This window comes from Egretta garzetta, unplaced genomic scaffold (genome assembly GCF_000687185.1).
Source record: "Egretta garzetta isolate BGI_Z169 unplaced genomic scaffold, ASM68718v1 scaffold45, whole genome shotgun sequence".
In the NCBI taxonomy this organism is placed as follows: Eukaryota; Metazoa; Chordata; class Aves; order Pelecaniformes; family Ardeidae; genus Egretta; species Egretta garzetta.
In genome coordinates this window covers 7,239,657-7,262,436 of record NW_009260028.1, presented here as the reverse complement: position 1 = coordinate 7,262,436, position 22,780 = coordinate 7,239,657, and the positions used below count along the sequence as shown (strand labels likewise).

The 22,780-nt window shown below is 41.5% G+C and overlaps 1 protein-coding gene across 1 annotated transcript in view; it reads left to right on the top strand.

Moving 5' to 3' along the window:
- Positions 1 to 22,780, top strand: part of URB1 (URB1 ribosome biogenesis homolog) — a 65,775-nt gene that overhangs the window by 14,224 nt on the left and 28,771 nt on the right. The window contains 11 exon segments of the mRNA XM_035896421.1: positions 1,541 to 1,626; positions 3,514 to 3,639; positions 5,219 to 5,349; positions 6,479 to 6,674; positions 7,977 to 8,114; positions 8,503 to 8,676; positions 9,295 to 9,445; positions 13,925 to 14,041; positions 17,556 to 17,668; positions 18,902 to 19,021; positions 22,407 to 22,523. Of these exon segments, the coding sequence (XP_035752314.1) occupies positions 1,541 to 1,626; positions 3,514 to 3,639; positions 5,219 to 5,349; positions 6,479 to 6,674; positions 7,977 to 8,114; positions 8,503 to 8,676; positions 9,295 to 9,445; positions 13,925 to 14,041; positions 17,556 to 17,668; positions 18,902 to 19,021; positions 22,407 to 22,523 (1,469 nt within the window).

Sequence of the window (22,780 nt, the reverse complement as noted above, 5' to 3'; positions counted from 1 at the left end):
AGGTGATAATAAATATGAGCTAATTCAAAATGTGAATGAGTTAAACAGCACTAATAAGACATGAAATACATATTTTTAATCTTATTACCTGAAAAGCTTTAAACTTCTTCAGTATTCTAGTGAGCATCTCTTCTGCTTGAGAATAATATTCTCTATCTGCAAAACCTCTGCAAAAATAGGAAGCCCTTGGTGACACAGATGTAAAAAAGGTAAATGTAATGTAACTTTGAGGCCATGGATTCAATAAGCAGAAACAAACTTCATGGCCTCCAGCCTTGCTCATAACACAGTAATAGTAGATAGAGAATCATAGAATACCAGGTTGGAAGAGAGCTCAAGGATCATCTGGTCTGGCATTTCTTGGCAAAAGCGTGGTCTGGACAAGATGGCCCAGCACCCTGTCCAGCCGAATCTTAAGATTGTTGGGGAATCTACCACTTCCCTGGGGAGATTATTCCGATGATGTTGCACTAAAGTTTTTTTTTTAAGTGTTAAAGACTGTGCATACCGTAGTTTCTTTCTATCCTCATGCAGGACAACTGTTTTGTACTCTGTTAAACTGCTTTTTATCAATGATTCAGGAGACCAGTGTAATGTCCTTTGCATTGTTTGTGGAGGCATTACATGGGAGTGCAGTCCAGGAGTATATGACACTTGTGTCTCTTAGAGAAGGGGGTCAAACTGAGCTGACAAAGAAGAGGATCCAGGAAGTTAAAACTTACATACACTTGATTAATACTTGATCCATTATGTGCTGAAGATAATGTAAAACTGCTGTTGACTTTAGTGATTTGATATCTACTGCTGATGCTTCCCGAGTTGTGAATTGCAACCCCTGTTAAGGTTATGAAAGAATTCAGAAGGGATCTAGGAATAGTCTAAAAAAAAAAAAAAGCAGCCATTAGCTGGCAGCAATTAATTTCTTCTATGGTGACGGAATGAGAACAGGCCATAATTATTTACTTCTATTGTTCACGCTACCATGGGGGCTGTTCGTTTCCTTTAATTGCTCACAGTTGTTCAGGACAGGGAATGGCAGTGGACACCTAGACCCAGTCAGCACAGCTCGTTTTCATTCTCCTGTAAGATACTGAAGTTCTCTAACTTCGGGATGCACAGATGAGCCAAAAGATGACACGTCATTGGAGATGTAACCTCCATTTGAGAATCACTCAGTGAAACAATTGTGAGTCCTTCAGTGGAAAGGATAGGCATTTACTCAAGTTTAAATACTGCATAGCACATTGCGGCCTGAAATATACTTGAAGTTGACCAATGCTTGTTGCAATAAGTGTTAATAGCCGAGTTGGCAACTCTGCTAGTTACGATGAGAGTAGGTTTGGCGGCATCACTTATTCATCACTGTAGTTACAGACACATCATCCTTCTGAACTCTGATTGCAGCCTTTTGGTTCATCCTTAAATACAATAGCAAGGTAAATAATATGACATTGAAGAGAAATGGGTATGAATTCCCTGAAGCATTTTAGTATGAAAATAGTTTTCACATTTTCACTTAACATTTGAAATGTCTTCTTAGATTTCATTCCAGATATTCTTCGTTCTGAAATAAAGGAAGACAAAGTTTCTACTGTCAATCTTCTACTTTCCACACTGAGAACTAAGGTATGATATACCCTTGAAACTGCATTGTCTCTTGTTTCCTATTTTCTTTGCTGCTGGAAACAGTTTTCCAGTAATTTCTTATAAAATGTACAGCTCTTTAAGGTGTTGGCACAGTGCTGCTGCTGCTGAAAGTTTGTTAGTGTGTCCATTACTGATAATTGTTGGAGGTTGATAGCTTGGCCGTACTAATTGTTTCAGGACTGGAACTTGTTATGCTTTTCCAATGCCCTCTTTTAAAGGAAGTCCTTGCGTAGCTTGTACTCGGATGCTAATTTCAGCTCATCTTTAGTGTGTGGTGTCTGACAGATTCCGATTGTTTCATGGGTTGCAATTGCATCAGTGCCAAACCTGAAGGTCAAAAGAATTGGAGTCTTTTTGGTGCTTCCAGTGACAGTAAGATTGGTCCATCTATGAATGTGTCTCATGCCAAAATGGGGAGATCAGCTAGATTTGACTAGGTTTGTTAGCTCTGAACTAGATAATGATGTCTTCCTTCCAAGGGAAAAAGGGGTTTGTGTGTTTTTTAGGATGGGGACTGTGACATGAAATGGAGCTATCTGGTTGCAGTTGAAGGGTGTGTGGTACCATTCCCCAACCAGCTGCAGCAGGGGCTCCATTGAGGCTGCATCCTGGGGTCCTGGTTAGCTGGTCTTTGGACTTGGTTACTGTTAGGATGGCAAGGTTTCTCCTGCAGGAGATTAATGCGGTGAATGGTATTTCTTGGTGGGGTAGAAGAAAAGGGGAGTCTTATAAAATTGTCTTCCCAAGCTTAGAGAAGTTTTTGTGAAAAAGGGTACATTCCACCTGCTGTCAGAAAGTAATGTTGGAGAGGTAAGTCTGCTCCTCTTTGAAGTTGTTTTGTTCTGATTCTTTCATAACAGACAAATAACCTCATGACATAGCAGAGTTGAGACAGAAAACTTGACAGTAAGAATTGCTGAAAGGTGTGAGAGTTGGTTTAGTCTCTCGACTGCCCTTCCTGTGCTCTGTTGTTCCTTAGCATGGCTGTGCCTCTTTCATGGTGATGTACCAGCTTATTGCTGCTGTGGGTACAGCAACTGCACCAGAGATTTTATTTTTGTGAAAATGTTTTAAAAAATGTTTTTAGTTCTAGTGTGTATGATTTTTGGATCTCTCTTTGGCATTACTGTAGCAGTGTTGCATAAGCTGTTGTATGACCAATTGAGAGAATGAAGAAAAAACAGTTTCAAATGTAGAGTGTGTAACCATAAGAGCCTGCCTCAGTCTCGGGCTTTTCACAGCTGACCATTTAAAGCCAAGAATATTCTTTCATTTTTCTATTGCAGTAACCTTGGAAGAAGAAGAAAAAAAGCTAGCATTTAAATGTAAAAGAAACCTCCTTGAGACTTTGTTTTCTAAATGAAGCTTTTCCCATGTGGGAATCATACATCATGTACCGTTACATTATTGATGAAACCTGACACACTGTATGACTCCTTCAGTTTAGCAAGGAAAATGAGAATTAAAAAAATGAGGACAGGAGAAAACAGTAGGAGAAATTTTGTGAACTTCCTGCACCATGTTTTCCCTTTCATTCAAACTTTATTTGTAGCAGGTTCTACCATCTCTACCAGCAGGTTTCCATGATCCTAGTCTGTGGCTGTGCTACTCTAAATACGTTCTGTGCTTTTTAGTTGAACTCGAAAGTCTGTCCTCTTCAGCATGTGCAGTATTTGCAGAAGGTGGTGTAGAGTCCTGTGGCTTCAACCGTACCAAGATGGGAGCAGACCTTTTGTCTCTTGTAGTTATGAGAGTGAGTGGTGCGTGTACTAGAATAATGAAGTGTTGCTGATTTGCCATTGTTTTGTGATAACTTGCAATAAATAGAAGAGTTTTTTATGTGTTTGTTTTTCTCATTGTTTTCAGGTGGTTCAAAATAAAAATATCACCAAAACCCAGAAGGTGCGCTTTTTTACTGCAGAAGTGTTGATACATATTGCTTCACTTTACCGGTGGAATGGGATTACTGATGTCAGCCCTGGGGATTTAAAGGTCTGGTAACTTACTTCTTTGTAATTCCTAGTCCTTGTCCTGCCTTTTTTCCCCCCCTCTTGCAGCCCATAGGTTTTGAAATAGCTTGTCAAGGTTAGAGTAACTGGGAGCTCAAGAAGAGGTATCTGCTGAGGTTACTTTAAGAGAAACCCTGTCTTTCCACAGCTTCTTACTGCTTTAGGAAGAGGGTTCGTTTCCCCTCCCTGATTGCCAGAACTGCAGTGCAGGTCTGTGAACCAGGGATAACTGGGCCTTTTGCGTGTGTGTATTCCTTTGCCTGGACACATTTGTGTCTCTAGAGGAGAATACATCAGAAGCAATGTAATTACCACGTGCCTCATTCCCATCCTACATGCTTATCTGATATGAGAGCTAAACTCCCAAGATGGTTGCCAGCCTTTTCAGCTTGCGCTGTTTGAGAGGTTGGCAGGGTTTCTAAGGGCCGAGCTGTTATTGATTCTACTATTCCATGAAATCACATTCCTAAAGTCATAGATGAGGCAAGGATCAGGGCCACAGCTGGTGGGTGTGTGTTAGTACAGCAGATGTTTTGTCATCTTCTCATAAATAAGTTACATTTTTGCTTTTTTTTTTTTTTTATTTTTCTTAATCATGTAACACTGAATGATTGCCTTATACTTCCTCTACTGGATATTTATGGCTTTGTCATTCCAGTTTCTAGTAGGTGTCTGCTTGGAGCTATGCGAATCTATGATCCTGTTCATAAACATGCATTTCAGTTTTGAGTAATTTAAAATTCTTACAATTCCATGCAGTCCTTGTGAGTCAGATGGTTTCTGATTTCCTAACCATAATTTTCAAGAAACTTCTCATTCGTAGGGATCTTAAGCTGTGCTGGATGTAAAAGATTAATGGAAATTTGCTTAACTTTTTTTTTTTTTCTTTTTGCTTGACATGGATATTTGGTCACTTCTTCCATTTTTATATGATGACTGTAATGGCACTGATGCCCCACCTCCTTTCCCTGAAGCATTGGCGTATTCAGTGCTATCCATCTTTCTTGCCCTGTATTAAAGTTGTTCTGTCTTCTGCCAAATTGGCCCCAAAACCATACACATGCTTATTTCACGTGCTTTATGCTGAAGGCTTCAGTGATTTTTTTTTTGGTCTTTCTGAACTTCCTCACAGTGAACCTGGTCTGTAAGGTTGAAAGTTGATTATTTCAGATTAAATATTAGATTCTTGACTTCAAAGTCCCAGGATGGCGTTGCCCCATTTATGTAAGTTTTATATCACTATTTTCCTTTAGCTTGACTTTTCTCTTTATGTGACTTCTTAGCAAAAAGTCCTAAGTCAGTAATGCCCTGCAGATAGTATATATGTACCTAAATTTGGTAGGTTTGCTTTCCTTGAAACAAAAAAAATACTGTAGTATTTAATGTGTTGCATACAGAAACTGAAATTTGTCTTGTTAATCTGAACAAAAGCAAAACTATCTTTTAGCATTTCTGTATAAAAGGAGCTTCAAAAAATTTAGAGAAGAGTGAAATTGATGTAAAATTTTCTTCTGTGATACCAAAAATCATATGCCTTTTGTACTCCTTTTTGTCTCTTGTAGGTGACTCAAGGTTCTGAAGAGGTGGGAAAGACGATGGTACGGGAACTTGTTCATAATTTCTTGATGGACCTCTGCTGCTCTCTGAAACATGGCATAACTTTCTATGATCCAAGTCTTGGAACTTCTGGCAAGTAAGTTATGAGACAGCTGAGATTGTTTGTGTACTTTCTGCTAGAATAGGAGAGACCTCACTGGTTATCTTGTCTGCCCTTCCAGGCTTTTTGTGAGTAACTTCACTGAATTCTGCTCCCCTCTCTCTTTCTTCTGTGGCAGAAGAAATAAATATGCTGGGGTTTTTTGTTTTTGTTTTTTAACTCCACAAGATCAAAGTATTGGATCTCCTTATCCTTCTGTGTACTAGAGCAGAGAGTGCTCTGCCCTATTCATATGGGCTTAGGCAATGGACATGTTTCTCTGAGCCACCTCTGTGAATAATTAGATAACAAGTCTCTTATTGTAAGGTATGATTTTTGGATCATAGATTTTTTTCTTGAGGTGACAATAAAGCATCGGAGCTGCAGTGTAGACCAGCTGGTAGTAAAATAGCTAGTCTAATTTACATTTTATAGAACCAGATGTGGTTTGCCACAGATTTTGGCAAAATGTCAACACGGATTTCAGGAGTGCCAAAATTTGGCCTGCAACACCTAATCTGGAAGCAACTATTTGCCATACCATTTCCATTTGCTAATTCCATATTTGTTAAAATATGTGTGCAGTAGATTATAGCTGATAGAGAAAATAATTGGGACTCTTGTAATTCCATGGAGGGGTTCTCATAGGGTGAGTTTATGCTTCATCACACTAGCTGGCCAAAGAAGGTACTAGATTGTAGTAGCGGGTAATAACACTGAGTAGTGCTAGAGCAGGTTGTTTCTTGCTTTGAGCAAAATTCTAGCTAGAATTAGTCTGATATCTGTGGTGTTCTCACTTTGTTTGGGACAAACAGAAGTAAACTTAAAAAGAGGACTAAAAACCACAGAAAATACTTCCAACTTTAATTTTAAATTTTAATTCTACATTTTTAGCTTTGTGAGGCTTGGTTAGAGTATTTCTGAAACATTGAGAGTTTAATTAAAAGTAATTACTCTTTGTCATGGAGAAAAACCTAGAGGTAAATTCAGTTCTTTCTTTTCCGAGTATAAACTCGGAAATTATGCCAGCAGTGTGAGAGGTCTTGCCTTCAGTTTACCCCGGCATCAACTGTAAAGTATCGAAATAGGGATTCCATTTTTTAAAGCATTTTTTTGTCTTCAATAGGGGAGGAAACGTGGTGCTTCTGCGCTTTCTGCTTGGATTAAAAACTGCAACAGAAGATGAAATGGTTGCTGATCTCATGGTGAATATTCTTAAAGTATGTCCAGATTTACTGAACAGATACTTTAAGGAGACCCAGTATTCCTTTGTTCCTAGACTGAAGTCAGCTTGGATGGACAATATGAAGTTACTCAAAAAGGTAAGAGTATGCATGATGCACACCACCTCTCCATAGAAATTTGCAATCGCAATACTCTTTTTTTCCTCTAAAAATTGTAGTAGTTTTTGTTAAACAGTAGTGCAGAATTATGCAAAATTGTAATAGGAAAGATGGTAAAATCAAACATTCCTGACCTACAGAAAAGTTACCAGGCAAAGGAACTTGGTAGTAGATTGTTAAGCCTGCCTTTCGTTGCTTTTATTACAGGTAGATATTATAATGCCATTCCTCTGTAAAATTTGTTACAATTTGGGTACTGTGGAGTACAGAGCCTGGCCAGCCCGTGGTGTGGCCGTGTTAGGTGTAAACTAACTATCTTTGAATTCGTGATTTTAGCTGAGGTCTTCCTAGTGACAAGGGATGAGATTTCATTGATTTTAGAGGAACTAAACTGAGGATCAGGGAGTGGGCTTTTTTTGGTTTTGTTTCAGAAGCAGCTGTTCTGTATCAGAGGAAACTCACATGTCTGAAAGTGTGTTCACAGCTGTAAATGCACAGTGCTTTAGAGTTTATTAAAATTACTAAAAAGCAGACAGGCACAATACTTCATAAATTGTGATTTTAAAAACAAACCAGTCCGGCAGCAGAGAAGTTAGGTGACTGAGGTTTAAGTGAGCTAAACGGAAAGGACTTAATGGTTCTGAAATAACACCATCAATTACTGTAGGTACATTAGGAAAGAAGCAGCAGGATGCTGTTAAATGTCGAAGATGGTAAATGGAGCGGGGCAGGGAATGGCATCCTGTTTTCTGTGGGTGCTGAGGAAAATAAGCCATGGCTCAGAACCACAGCTGCTTTAAAAAGTGTAGACATAGAGCAAGGTGGAAGGTCATTTGGTAAAAAGCCATGCTTGGAGCATGGAGTCTGTATAAACATTTAACTAAACCGGAAAAGAAGGGATTGGCATAAGAAGCAGTGGGAAACATCCTGTTGATGGTATGTGTTTTGAGATGCAGCAACATTGAAGCTTGGCTAGAAAAACCTTTTGTCTTTTATCAGTGTTCCCCTGACTCTTTGCTTTAGCTTAAAATGGGCAAGTAGGATCTGTAGTCTGCTTCTTGAAAAGGGGTGGCCTTCAGCAGGGGTGCAGGTCACCTACGGATGTTCCACATAGTTGAATAGTGGTCTGGGGGATGCTCTGTAGCATTTCTGCATAAAAGCTGATATTTAGTGCTGTCATTACTTTTGACAAGTCAAAGCCCTTCTGTAAAATGCTCCCCAGAAGAAGCTGTTGTCTCCAGGGTTATATCATTGTTGATTAAATTGTTATTTTTATTTCAGATCTATGAGGCTCAACCAGAGATTTCCAATTCTTTTAAGACTTCAGAGTTTATTCCTCTTCCCAGGTTGCTTTCTATGGTGATGGTAACAACAGTCCCTGCAGTGTGCAATAAAATAATGTTCACCCAAGGACTAAATGTAAGAGCAGTCTATAGTATTTTGGTGGATTTTTCTGTCCTCATTTATACTGTTTAAGTGTGGGATCATCCAATAAGTTTCTTCAGTTGGTTAATTAAATCTTTTTTATATTGTCTGTCCCAGCTTAAAGCTGGCTTGGGGAAGCACTAGAAAATGAATTAAAATCCATTGGTACTGCTTCCAAGAGCCATTCACAAGAACCAACTCTGTCAATGCTCACTAAGAGTTTAGGCTGGGAATCTGAAAACCTACAGATTCTTTCATACAAACCAAGGTTTAGGAAATAATTGATTTGTTAACAAATGTTACTATATATTCAGAGTACAGATTATGTGCAAAGCATAAGAGGAAGCAGTGAAATGTCATTAATTCAACTTCCTTCTTTTAGTTACCCAGTACAGTAGTGAAGCACAGCGTACTGTCACTTGTATCAATGGTTCTGAGAAGAGCCTTGAAGAATATTGAGTACTGTTTGAATGAAGAAACATGGCAAAAGTCAGAAATCTACACGCTGTCAATGATGCAGGAATTCGTACAGCTGTACAGAGAAGCCGTCAGCAAGGTACAAAATAAAAAGAAAATTGGACTATAACATGAGTCATTTTGCAGCAGATAACTATGCACTTTCTCCCCAGGTGATTGCGGCCTGGGAGCCAGGAGATAATATCTTTGAGCAGTGGGGGGGGAAGGCAGTGGGTTAAAAGGTGTGGTAGTAGATCACAGTTGCCTAACAAAGCTGGCTGTTGGAAGTGCAAATAAAATTTTGTTGTGAGACAAGTTTGTAACATTGGCAGCTATTGTGCTGCAAACTAATTCCAAGAGTCCTCTCAGAGGCAAATTCTCCTCCTTGTTCAAGTAAATTGTAGCCAGCAGAGTTCATTTGGTGTTAGAAGTTACTAGACAAGGTAGCACTTGGGTTGAAAATACATCATGAAGATGAAGAACCAAACGTAAATTTTTCACAGGAAACTTTCAGTAAAGTGTTCTTTGCAGTATTTATGTTCTGCAGAAGTGAAAGTACACTACTTGATTTCAGATCTTTTTCCAATTGTATACCAAATCAGTTCAAACCTTTGTGAAGAGCAGCAAATCCTTATGTTGGTTGGTTGTGAATATTTTTATCACAGTAGCTTGGTCTTGTGCAGGAGAGTTATTGTAATTTACTCTTTTTTGCTTCTAGCTTTTACCGGACATGAACAGTATAGTGGCTGTCTGGCAGTCCCTTCTGAAGCAAGGGAGAGAACACTGCAATGGCCAAGAGGAGAAAAGGGAAAGTGATATCTCCACTGTGAAGGTGATGACTGAGACAGCAGAAGTTGCTGAACAGCATGGTAGGCAAAGCAGGTGGAGTTGGCCCTTCTTACATGTGTTTGAATGGGTGTTATGAAATCCTCATCCCATGTAAAGTAGGTAACTTCAGCAGAGTCCGGAAGTCACTTGTTTAATTCTGACCAGCATCAGAATTGCCTGTGAACGCAGTTTGACAAATAGGCTGCCATTGCTATTAGGTTAAGCAGTTTGCCTTTCTGCTGTCACAGAATCACAGAATGGTTGAGGTTGGAAGGGACCCTGGAGGTCATCTTGTCCAACCCTGCTGTCTACACCTGGTTGCTCAGGACCACGTCCAGACAGCTGTTGAATATCTCTGGGGATGGAGACTCCAACAACCTCTCTAGGCAACCTGTGCCAGTGCTCGGCCACCCTCACAGAGAAAGAGACTTTCCTAATGTTCAGAGGGAGCCTCCTGTGTTTCAGTCTGTGCCCGTTGCCTCTGGTCCTGTCGCTGGGCACCACTGAAAAGAGCCTGGCTCCCTCCTCTTTGCACCCTCCCTTCAGGTATTTACAGACATTGATGAGATCCCCCCTGAGCCGTCTCTTTTCCAGGCTGAACAGTCCCAGCTCTTCCAGCCCTTCCTCACAGGAGAGATGCTCCAGTCCCTTCATCTCTCTGGCCCTTTGTTGGACTCCCTCCAGTGTGTTCATGTCTCTCTTGTACTGGGGAGCCCAGCACAGGACCCAGCACTCCAGGTGTGGCCTTGCCAGCGCTAAGTAGAGATGAAGGATCACCTCCCTTCACTTGCTGGCAATGGCTTGATGCAGTTGTCTGTCCCAGCTTAAAGCTGGCTTGGGGAAGCACTAGAAAATGAATTAAAATCCATTGGTACTGCTTCCAAGAGCCATTCACAAGAACCAACTCTGTCAATGCTCACTAAGAGTTTAGGCTGGGAATCTGAAAACCTACAGATTCTTTCATACAAACCAAGGTTTAGGAAATAATTGATTTGTTAACAAATGTTACTATATATTCAGAGTACAGATTATGTGCAAAGCATAAGAGGAAGCAGTGAAATGTCATTAATTCAACTTCCTTCTTTTAGTTACCCAGTACAGTAGTGAAGCACAGCGTACTGTCACTTGTATCAATGGTTCTGAGAAGAGCCTTGAAGAATATTGAGTACTGTTTGAATGAAGAAACATGGCAAAAGTCAGAAATCTACACGCTGTCAATGATGCAGGAATTCGTACAGCTGTACAGAGAAGCCGTCAGCAAGGTACAAAATAAAAAGAAAATTGGACTATAACATGAGTCATTTTGCAGCAGATAACTATGCACTTTCTCCCCAGGTGATTGCGGCCTGGGAGCCAGGAGATAATATCTTTGAGCAGTGGGGGGGGAAGGCAGTGGGTTAAAAGGTGTGGTAGTAGATCACAGTTGCCTAACAAAGCTGGCTGTTGGAAGTGCAAATAAAATTTTGTTGTGAGACAAGTTTGTAACATTGGCAGCTATTGTGCTGCAAACTAATTCCAAGAGTCCTCTCAGAGGCAAATTCTCCTCCTTGTTCAAGTAAATTGTAGCCAGCAGAGTTCATTTGGTGTTAGAAGTTACTAGACAAGGTAGCACTTGGGTTGAAAATACATCATGAAGATGAAGAACCAAACGTAAATTTTTCACAGGAAACTTTCAGTAAAGTGTTCTTTGCAGTATTTATGTTCTGCAGAAGTGAAAGTACACTACTTGATTTCAGATCTTTTTCCAATTGTATACCAAATCAGTTCAAACCTTTGTGAAGAGCAGCAAATCCTTATGTTGGTTGGTTGTGAATATTTTTATCACAGTAGCTTGGTCTTGTGCAGGAGAGTTATTGTAATTTACTCTTTTTTGCTTCTAGCTTTTACCAGACATGAACAGTATAGTGGCTGTCTGGCAGTCCCTTCTGAAGCAAGGGAGAGAACACTGCAATGGCCAAGAGGAGAAAAGGGAAAGTGATATCTCCACTGTGAAGGTGATGACTGAGACAGCAGAAGTTGCTGAACAGCATGGTAGGCAAAGCAGGTGGAGTTGGCCCTTCTTACATGTGTTTGAATGGGTGTTATGAAATCCTCATCCCATGTAAAGTAGGTAACTTCAGCAGAGTCCGGAAGTCACTTGTTTAATTCTGACCAGCATCAGAATTGCCTGTGAACGCAGTTTGACAAATAGGCTGCCATTGCTATTAGGTTAAGCAGTTTGCCTTTCTGCTGTCACAGAATCACAGAATGGTTGAGGTTGGAAGGGACCCTGGAGGTCATCTTGTCCAACCCTGCTGTCTACACCTGGTTGCTCAGGACCACGTCCAGACAGCTGTTGAATATCTCTGGGGATGGAGACTCCAACAACCTCTCTAGGCAACCTGTGCCAGTGCTCGGCCACCCTCACAGAGAAAGAGACTTTCCTAATGTTCAGAGGGAGCCTCCTGTGTTTCAGTCTGTGCCCGTTGCCTCTGGTCCTGTCGCTGGGCACCACTGAAAAGAGCCTGGCTCCCTCCTCTTTGCACCCTCCCTTCAGGTATTTACAGACATTGATGAGATCCCCCCTGAGCCGTCTCTTTTCCAGGCTGAACAGTCCTAGCTCTTCCAGCCCTTCCTCACAGGAGAGATGCTCCAGTCCCTTCATCTCTCTGGCCCTTTGTTGGACTCCCTCCAGTGTGTTCATGTCTCTCTTGTACTGGGGAGCCCAGCACAGGACCCAGCACTCCAGGTGTGGCCTTGCCAGCGCTAAGTAGAGATGAAGGATCACCTCCCTTCACTTGCTGGCAATGGCTTGATGCAGCCCAGGATACTGGTAGCCTTCTCTGTGGCAAGAGCACATTGCTGGCTCATGTTCAACCTGGTGCCCACCAGGACCCCTAGGCCCTTTTGTGCCAAGCTGCTTTCCAGCTGGTGGCCCCCAGCATTTACTGGTGTCTGGGGTTGTTTCTCTTCCAGTGCAGGACTCTGCAATTCCCTTTATTGAACTAACCTTCCTGTCCTTGACCTTTTTATGCTAGTAGGAGTATTTTGCAGCCACATGAAACTGATATGCCTGAAAAAGAATTTTTTGAGAGACTTTAGTTTGGCCAAGTTACTTTACCATGAGGTCATTTTTTTGAAGCACTTAGTTACTGTGGCTACACAAATGCTTGTGTTGCTGTAGCACAGGATTAGAAACATGCAAGTGTTGGAAGAGAGAGAGAGGGTTGGAGTGAAGGCTTCAGTTTTCCTCTCTCAAAACCAGTGTCCCTCTCCTGAAGGACTTGCTTTCATAGTCCCATTGCAGGGAAATGGAAGTTTTAGTACCCTGTAGCTTGGCTAGCAGCCTGCAATGTTTTACTTACAGTCTGGAGATAAATCTACATTCCAGTTTCATGCCCTTCACAGGGCATATTCCACAGTGAGACTTCCTGCAGCAGAGAGTTTTTCAGTGTATGTCTTCTGTGTGTGGCTTTGGGCAGCAAAATAGTTGCCAACGCTGATGCTCCAAGGCTCTTTATTGGTAGAGTGCCTGCTGAAACCAGTGGAGGAGCTAATCTGAAATACTGTAGCTGTAGTTTCTCTGCATAATAGGGTGATAATACTGTATCACTTACTCTCAGCTCACCTCTTACAGCTTTATTTGCACTGTGGCCACTAGAGAATTCTTTTTTTAATTGGAGTTGAGACTCAGGCAAACAAAGTTTATGCATGGCGTCCATCCAGTTCTTCATAGCTCCCTGAGGGAGGCCCAGTTAACAGGAAAAAAGTAGGTGTTAAAAAAAAGTTTTGGCTGCCCTTCATTTATTTTGCTTCCTTTCATGAGTGACTGGATAACAAGTAGCTTTTGTACGTCCTTGTGTTATAAACTAAAAGAATATTTAGCTGCTGAAATAGTTTTTCTTAAGAAGTAAACAGCTGCCTTAGCTGGGGTTGGTGTTTCTCTCATAGAGATATTTGTTGTCTTACTCTTGCAAAGAGGTCACGTTGAGAAAGTATTAATTTGAAAGAGGGAAGGAAAAGAAAGAAACCTTTAACTAAAGTAATAAATTAGTAATAAATTAGTGTTCTGTCTCCTGCACTTCCCCAGTCAAACCTACCTGGCATTAGGTAAAAATAGTATCCCCAAAAACCGGTAGCATGACCATTTCCTTTCCTTCACTTTTTTTCCTGTTGTTCGGCCTTAAATTGAACATCACTGGGACTGATTTGATTCTTACAGTGAGTGCTGAAATGTTGAGATTGTCTTTATATGTATGAGGACTTTAGAATCAAATTAGAAATAGCAACTGCCAACTGAAGCACTGAATAAGCTAATTTGATTTTTAAAATATTCACACAGGAATGCTGGGGCAGGAAACTGGGGATTCCATGTTTTTTCTGTTTCTTCTTGTTAGTGAGGAAGATAACTGATCATTTCATAGGCAAGTTTATTGGAAATACATTTAGTGATTCTCATGTTTGATAATGTAGGTGCTACACTGTTCTCTTGGTATGAAGGAAGAAGAAACTAATTCTGTAAACACTTTGTTTAGGTTCAGATGATGCTGAGACACTATTTCTGAAAGCTGCACTGCTTCAGGTCATATGCCTTTATCAGAAGGTTGTGCCCCACTTGGTAGCACGGAGCAACTTTGATTTTAGCAAGCTGCTAAAAGGTATGTGATGGGTATTTCTGTTACCTTCATTGCTTTTGCTGGCCATTTACAAAGCCCACAGCAGAAGGGAATGTTTGCTCTTCTGTATAGCTAGAAAAAGAACTGTTTTCTAAAAGTAACCCAGTTTAGTTTCTTCATTGTGTTGGCATTTATTGTTGCTATTTCTGCAGTGCTCTGGCACTCTGCCCTCTTAAATTCCATAACTGCTCTGCTACACTCAGTTGTTGTAAGTGGTAGGTTGCGCTACAGTCTTCCTCTTTGTGTGTTGTATTCTTGCAGAAATTTGTTTTTTTTATGGGGTTTTAATGCTAATGTTTCTGTGGAGGCTTTATGTCCATCTCTCATTGAGACTTGGGGGTGAAATTCTCCCAGACCTATGTCAACAATCCAACAAAAGTAAGTTATTCCCATTAGCCGCATACTTTATTTTTTTTAAACAGGATAGTTCACAGAAAGTTTAAGGGGGGGGGAGAAGCGCATACCAATTCACTAATTTCCTCTGGAAAATCTTTTAACATTCAAGTATTTTTCCATTTGCTGTATTTTGAATTATTTTATCATAGATTGGCAGTGTGTGCGGAGAAGAACAGTATTCTGTATGGTATTGTCTCCTGTGGAAAATCCACATGAGGAAGCACTTTAGCAATATTGTTGTATTTTTGTCTCTGATGTCATGTTCATGGAGGGTATTCCTCTTCAAACAGCAGAAGTAAACGGAGATGTTCTGTACCTGCTTAAAGGATCAAGGATGATGAGCCACAACTTATGGACTGTGGGCAAGATCCTCCAATATTGCTTGTGTTTCAATAAATACAGCCATTTAAAATTGAGACTGGAGGAGAGAGCAAAATGTTGTTTGGATATCATTGCTGTCTGTGAGCCACCAGAGCTTTTAGGCCATCAAACCAGAGCAACTCTCTGTGTTCTAGGCAGGTCTGGGATGTGTAAGGATGGGAGTTATGTAAATGCCTTAATTATAGTCTCTTGGGGGAAAAATCATAGAATTTTTAAGGTTGGAAAAGACCTGTAAGATCATCAGGTCCAACCAAAAACCTAACACTGCCAAGTCCACCACTAAACCGTGTCTTTAAGCACCTCGTCTACACATCTTTTAAATACCACCACGGATGGGGACTCAACCATTTCCCTGGGCAGTCTGTTCCAGTGCTTGATAACCCTTTCCGTGAAGAAATTTTTTCTCATACCCAATCTAAACCTCCGCTGGTGCAACTTGAAGCTGTTTCCTCCTGTCCTATTGCTTGTTATTTGGGAAAAGAGACCAACACCCACCTTGCTACAGCCTCCTGTCAGGCAGCTGTAGAGGGCAATAAGGTCTCCCCTCAGCCTCCTCTTCTCCAGCTGAACAGCCCCAGTTCCCTCAGCTGCTCCTCAGACTTGTGCTCCAGACCCTTCACCAGCTTCATTGCCTTTCTCTGGACATGCTCCAGTGCCTCAATGTTCTTCTTGTAGTGAGGGGCCCAAAACTGAACACAGTATTCAAGGAGCAGCTTCACCAGCACCGAGTACAGGGGCACGATCACTTCCCTCAAGCCAGGATGCTGTTGGCCTTCTTGGCCACCTGGGCTCATATTCAGCTGGCTGTCGACCAGCACCCCCAGGTCCTTTTCTGCCAGGCAGTTTTCCAGCCACTCTTCCTCAAGCCTGTAGCATTTCATGGGATTGTTGTGACCCAAGTGTAGGACCCAGCACTATGGCCTTGTTGAACCTCATACAATTGACCTCAGCCCATTGATCCAGCCTGTCCAGATCCTGCTGCAGAACCTCTCTACCCTCAAGCAAATTGACACTCCCACCCAGCTTGGTGTGATCTGCAAACTTGCTGAGGGTGCACTCAATCCCCTTGTCCAGATCATTGATAAAGATGTTAAACAGAACTGGTCCCAACACTGAGCCCTGGGGAACACCGTTTGTGACCGGCCGCCAACTGGATTTAATTCCATTCACCCCAACTCTCTGGGCTCAGCTACCCAACCAGTTTTTTACCCAGCAAAGAGTATGCCTCTCCAAGCCATGAGCAGCCAGTTTCTCCAGGAGAATGCTGTGGGAAAAGGTGTCAAAGGCTTTACTGATGTCTAGCTAGACAGCATCCACAGCCTTTCCCTCATCCATCTTGTCACAGAAGGAGATCAGGTTGGTCAAGCAGGACCCGCTTTTCATAAACCCGTGCTGACTGGGCCTAGTCACCTGGTTGTCGTGGATGTGCTGTTTGATGGCACTCAGGATGAACTGCTCCATGACCTTCCCCGGCACCGCGGTCAGGCTGACAGGCCTGTAATTCCCCAGATTGTCCTTCCAGCCCTTCTTGTAGATGGGCATCACATTCTCTAACCTGAAAAAGGAGCTTTAAAGAAAAAAACCCCACTGAATCAACTGTCTCACATGAGGTTTTTCCTCCCTCTGTCAAAGGATATTTAATTGGTTTGTATATTTGGTGACTCACCAAATCACGTATACTGTTTATCCCATTATTTCTTCCATTGGTCGCTTTTTCCAAAATGGACAAAAGGCAGGACACCTTTTTGTGAGGCATAAATCTCTTTGATGGTATATTTTTTTAGAGTATGAAATAAACAGTTGAATGGGATGCAAAATAAAGTGTAATTCTCAAACAAATTTAATGAAGTGAGCCTGGATATTAATTTTGATGCAATATGACACCGTAGAAAATGATGGTGTAAATTAATTGTGAAACTTCCCTCAGATGCTAGCTTGAGAGTTCTGTCATTCCTTCCCCTCACCCTGATTAAAACATACATTCCAAAGGCAGCATGGTTTTCTACCTTGTAGCAATATATTTTTACACAGCTGGTATAGTTTTATTCTTTGGTCTTACTGTTGGCTAGACTTTGTAGTGATGCTGCATTTTTAAAATTTATTGTTCTCTCTCTAATGTGGACCACAAAAATACTACACAGACTATGAAAAGCACACTGACACTAAAGCTTTACACAGCTGATCTCTGTATGTAATTTAACTGAAGTTAAAGTGTGGGCAGGTCAATTTTTGGAGCATGCTGTGAGGGTCTCTGCACCGCTGTATGACCTGTAAGGTGAGTAATTCTGAGGCTATGCCAAAGCAGTCATCGTGAGCAGATCATAAAGGTGATGTAGGGAGAGACACAAGTGTAAAGTTCCGTTGCCTGTAGGAAATATTGTAATGGTATAAGCGTTAAGATCTGTTATTGACTTAAATTCTGTATTTTGGTCTCCTGTTTATCTATTCCCTTTACTTCCTGTAGGCCACAGCTTTTCAGGGTCTCTGAGACTGGTAGAAGAGATTTTGTATTCCCATGCAACAGCGATGGCTTGTGCCAGGGTCAGGTGTTAGACTCTCCCTGCTGAAGGCTGGATTCCAGCCTTAGGTTAGCAAAATGTAATCATAGAGTGTTTGGGGATCTTGTGGTCTGAAAATCAGTGGATTGCCAGCTTATCTCACAGTGGTGGTGAAACCTTAAATGGTTAGTGTTGATGATTGTATTTCTTTCAAACTTCAGGTATTGTCACTGAAAAGGGCCTCCGAGAGGAGGTCCCTCCTGTTCTGCAGCACCATATACTGAAAGTGGCTTTAGAACTTCCTGCAAATAAATTTGCCTGGTTCAGAGTACAGGTAAGAGACTTCAAGGCAGATTTATGTTTCTTTGGCCTGCTGTCCTCAAATCTTTACATCTGGCACTGCCTAGTTTTATATTCATCCCAGTCCAGTCATTTTAAGAGGTGACCCTTTTGAAAACCAGAATAAAAACTAAGAATTTCAGTCTTAGCATTGGTGAAGAATCCCTTCTGACCTGAAAAACTTTTCTACAAGGGCAGAGATTTTTGTCTTCCTGAAGAGGGCTGGACAAGGTTTCTTCAGTTCTTCATGTCCTTGAAGAGGGGCAAGAGTGAGAATTTGCTGGTTTTTACTTGTCTGAGATTTCAGACCAAGGAAATGACCTGCTGATGGGAGCTATCCCACCCATTCCAGGGGATGATTCTTGCATTTGTTAAGGCTGTCCGACCTCTCCATAATTACTGAAACATTCAGGGCCCCTGATCTCTTTTTTTTTACTGCAGGTCTGTGCAGTAAGAGAGCTGTAAGAGAGCCTGTTTTTCATGGCTGGATAAAAGAGTGGGCCTAGCTCTGAGGGGGAAGCAGAGAGACCTATGGGTGTTGTGACTGTGGCCCTGCCTTGTAGGAGATTTTCTGTCCTTTCCAGTTGACCATAAATTGAAAACTGAGGCGAGTTAGAGAAAGCAAAGGAAAACATGGAAACAGGCAAAGAAGCAAAAGTATTTTCTTGTGGCTTTGCCCTTTTAGTATACACAGGTTTTAACAGAAAAGATAAAAGCCACATCTGGGAATGTTACTGAGTTATGGTTGTTATACATCAAAGGCAAGTCAGTGAGAAAAGCAGGGGAGGTGGCTGAAGGATTGTCATTTGATGTTCAGATAGCGTTCAGCATCCCTGTGACTTGCATTGTTTTCCTGTTCTTTGGGGATCAGTCTCTTAAATGATTATATTTCTTATTCAGACAGTACTTGTAGGGAATCTGAATTCCTGGGGATAACAAAAACAGAAGTAGGATGGATGATTGGGGAGGAAGGTGGCTTTATCTTGGACCCTTGTATTAGTTGGTGTTTCTGTTACTGCTCTCTTCTTCCACTTTCCAAAAAACCATTGTACTCATCTTCCTGGTTAACTGAATGCAAAGTAGTATAAATGTTCCCATTCATTTCTGGCCTTGGTATTTTTGGGCAGGTCTATAAAATAATATACTTCTATTGCGTATCTGCTCCCGTGCAACATAATCCTGTACAGTGTTGCTGTACCAGGGGAATTATAATATATTTTTCTTTTAGGATGTTTCTGAGACAGAGAAGGTATCTGGTGAAAAATCAGTATTCTATTTACTGATGAAAATGTTTGTTACAAGTAACCATTCTCATCTGAAAATTTCAACCAAAAAACTGATCATCAAGGTAAGTGTTTGATCTGAAATACTAGGATATTCACTATATTCCATTGGCCTAAACTTCCTGTGTTCTAAAATTTTTCTTAAAGCAGATGCCCTTACTGCATAGTTGTGTGGCCAACAGTCGTCTTTCCTGTTTTCTGTGACTGTTCTTGGAAATTGCTGTAAGATAACTACCTATTAGCTAGTAAAGTAAATGTTGTCAACTGAATTTGCTGCAACAGCTGATGAAATAGTAAGGAAAATGTCTTTAATCTTTGCCCACCTCCCCTAGGCTGAATTAATTCCAATGCTGTAATAAACTGATATAGTTTGTGCCTGTAAAGGTCTTGACATTGCTGAAGAAGAGATTATTTTTTATCTTTCTTTTTTATCCTTGTTTATTTAATCTGTACTTCATCACTCTAGCCTTCCTAAAGCCTTAGCTATTTTGCTCTGGCCTTGCACAATAGTCCTGTTTGTTATAGTTTGATACAAGCTCTGATGCAAGGAGTACTTTTGTCTCAAAAATTAATTAAAATCCCCTTCTGTGCATTTAAATAAGTTATCTGGCTTTTCAGAAGTCTTGATCAACTACAAATCTCATGAGGGCACCAGCAGCTGTCAGTTCTAGTATCTTTTTAAAACTGGGCATCTTTTAGTTATCTAAGTAGGGCTAGAGACCTGCATTCAAAACAAACCCAACCAAACAACTGTCCTCCCCAAGAGAAAACCCCAAAAGCTGTTCTAAGCCCTGAACAGGGATCCTCGTGCAGTGTCCCATAGTAATAGTGGCATACAAGTTTGTGTACAGCTTTGTGCGCATTTAATTTCTGCATTTAGCTTCAATCACAGGGTGCAATTGTAATGTCCAAACCACTACACCAAAGTTACAGTGATTGTATTAGGTTTTAGTTGCCCTTGATCCCTACAACGGATTAAAGGCAGGTTAACTTTGGCTCACGGTAATGAATATCTCAATCAAAAGCTACCCAGTACAGTTTTTGTAGTGTATTTGGATTCTTCTGCTGAGTGGAGACGTGGGCTAGCTGACTCATTCTCATTTCCTCTTTTAGATTCAGTCCATTTCATTTTCTCTGAAGAGAATACAGGAGCAGTGAAGTTAGGGCAGTTATGTCAGCAGAAAGGCTGCTAAGAATAGATGTTGATGAGTGTGTTTTGCTTATTTTTCAACACAGTGCCATATAATCGGAAGGCATGTTTTTGGATTTCACATTCTGTTCCTGCCTGTTTTCATGAGAGCTGCAAGTGTATTTCTATTTCAAGACTCTGCCAAAAATAGTTAATTATTTAAAAATGAATCCTTCTTTCTTTTTTTTTTTTTCTTTCTTTAAATGAATTATCCTGTCAGATTTGTGTAAGCAGCAGTGTTATTTTTATACCTGATGGTGGTGTACACAGGGTAAATGTAGAGCAAATGAGCTGTGATAGCTTTCTTTGTATTTTGTGTGTGAGGAGAAACAAAGGCATGGATTCATCCCACATGATTACAGTCATTTAATGTAGATGCCAGAGTTAGGAAGCCGGCCAAGGTTTCTTCTGTTGTTGAGAGTGAGGGGCAGGTGGTTCTACCACTGTGCGGTTCACATCGCCTGTCATCTGGATTGCCCTTCAGACAGCCATTCCTCCTCTTCCTCTTTCCTCCTCCTTTCTTTCTTTTACAGAGGGAGCAGAGGGTCGCCAAGTTCCTAATTTAAGTGCCTCAGAAAAGGGCCTGAATTTAGATAGTATGAAAGTGGGCAAAAGTTTCTAAATATTTTAATCCTATTACTTGACTGTGGTAAAATTGTGTCTACCTCACCACCCACAGCAACCGTGAGTATGCCTACGCTTCTCTGGACCTTTCTGTGGTCACGACCCACTGTTCGGTTTATTTGACTGTTTACCCATCTTTCCAACTCTTTTAAGCACAAGTAGCCTGATTTAGATTTAACTTAGCAATGATCTTCCTTTATATTACATTAGTAGTTTTTAAAAGCCCTTCTATAGGCTATTTTTAAGGGCATGGTGCACTTTTTTTTCCCCTGCTGTAATAGTGTAAGGGTATACAACCCTCTTAAAGCAGTATAGCCTGCTCCCCTGAAATTATAAGAATGAGCTGTACTACGGTGGAGGGAACAAATGTTCGGTGTTCAGGCAACTTTGACCTCAGTAGGGTTTGTGCTGACTGACTGCTGACAACAGGAGGACTTGATGTGGTCAGACCAAAAATCCTGCTAGCCTGTATCCTGGCTCTTACCTTTGGCTGTGCCTTAGGGGGACCTTCCTTGCCAGCGTGTGAGACAGCATTGCAATAGCCCCCATTGCAGGGGGCACATCTGGTGTTTCAGGCCACGTGATGGGACAGGGGACATACTAGCTCCATTGAAGCTGTCCGACGTAAGGCTCTTTTGAAGGCTGGGACCAACGAGATGGATTGGCCCTGGCTGTGGCTCTGTGCTGCAGCTGGCTCTCTTCCTCTGTGTCCCTGCACCGCAGGCCTTGAGCCATGAAGTTGCAGAGAGGCTGCTGCAGTGAGCAGCACTGCAGGTAGCACAACGGCCTCTGGATCCGGTGCATACTGCCCCGGCATGTGTTGAAGCAAGTTCCTGCGCCCTGAGTGCTTTTAGATGTCTCATATTCCAAATGCATGGGAATGAGTGTTCTTAGTGAGATCGCCATGTGCTTGTTGCCCAGTCTGGTGAATAGGTGTTTGCAGCATACTTCAGTGTGGTGCACATGGGATCCATCCCATACACATGGTCAGTGTGAGGGCAGGAACGAAGTGGAGTTGTACTGGTTTTGTGCTGCAGACAGCAGGTGAGAGGAGGAGAGACTCTGAGAGGACAGGAGCAGAAAGAAGTTACTCTCAGCTGATTTTTCCCAGTTGTGAGAGAGTAAGCCATGGTTTTGCCTCTTTCTTTGTTCATTCGTAAAGCCCTCCTTTCTCTGCCCCAGGACCGCTTCTTGCCCTCTTCCAACAGCCCCTGTGTGTGTCTGACAAAGCTCAGCAGGTTTCATTTGGCACCTGTAACATAGCTGTGCCTTACCTCTCACTGCTCTTGGTGAGAGAGCAGGAAGCAAAACAGCCGTGATGAAGACACTAGGCCTTGGCCTTAGTTATGCTGAGGTCGGATGATACAGTCTTGGGAAATTTTGTTTTAAAAAATGCATTCAGTTTTACTCTCTGTTACGCAGTTAGGGTGGCCCTGGTGAGGGGGAATAAGGCCTCTTGAACTGAGGGGGTGAAAATGACAGATATTTCTTTTCATCAACCTGCTATTTTTTCCTTTCCAAGAAGAAGAAAATGTGAAGTTGCTATACAAAATGATCTGTGCTTTTTTGGGTTTTGTATTTTAGTTGGTTGTTTCTTATTTATTTTTTTTTTACACCCCCTTTGGTTTTCTGGACAGGTTTTACGTGACAGTGGAGTGTTTGAGTACACGTGGAAGGAACTTTCAGTTTGGCTGGAACACTTGGATAATACAAAAGAAGACAAAAAGGAAGCAGTGATTCAATTTTTGGAAAGGGTAACAACTGTTCAAATTAGCTGGATAAACAATGCCAGGAATAGCATTAATGGAAACTTAATTATTTTGTTGCTATTGTTGAGAAACCTGTCAAAGATCAGTGAACAAATTCTGAGAAGAGCAGTGTTTGTAATTCTTTATACAGAGGTGACATCTTGTCTTGGGTGGGAGGACAGTGAAATGATTTGGAGGAAAATTAAATCCGGAAAGATAAGTTGTTTCTACAGCATTGTTGATACGAGGGGAGACTGTTGGGG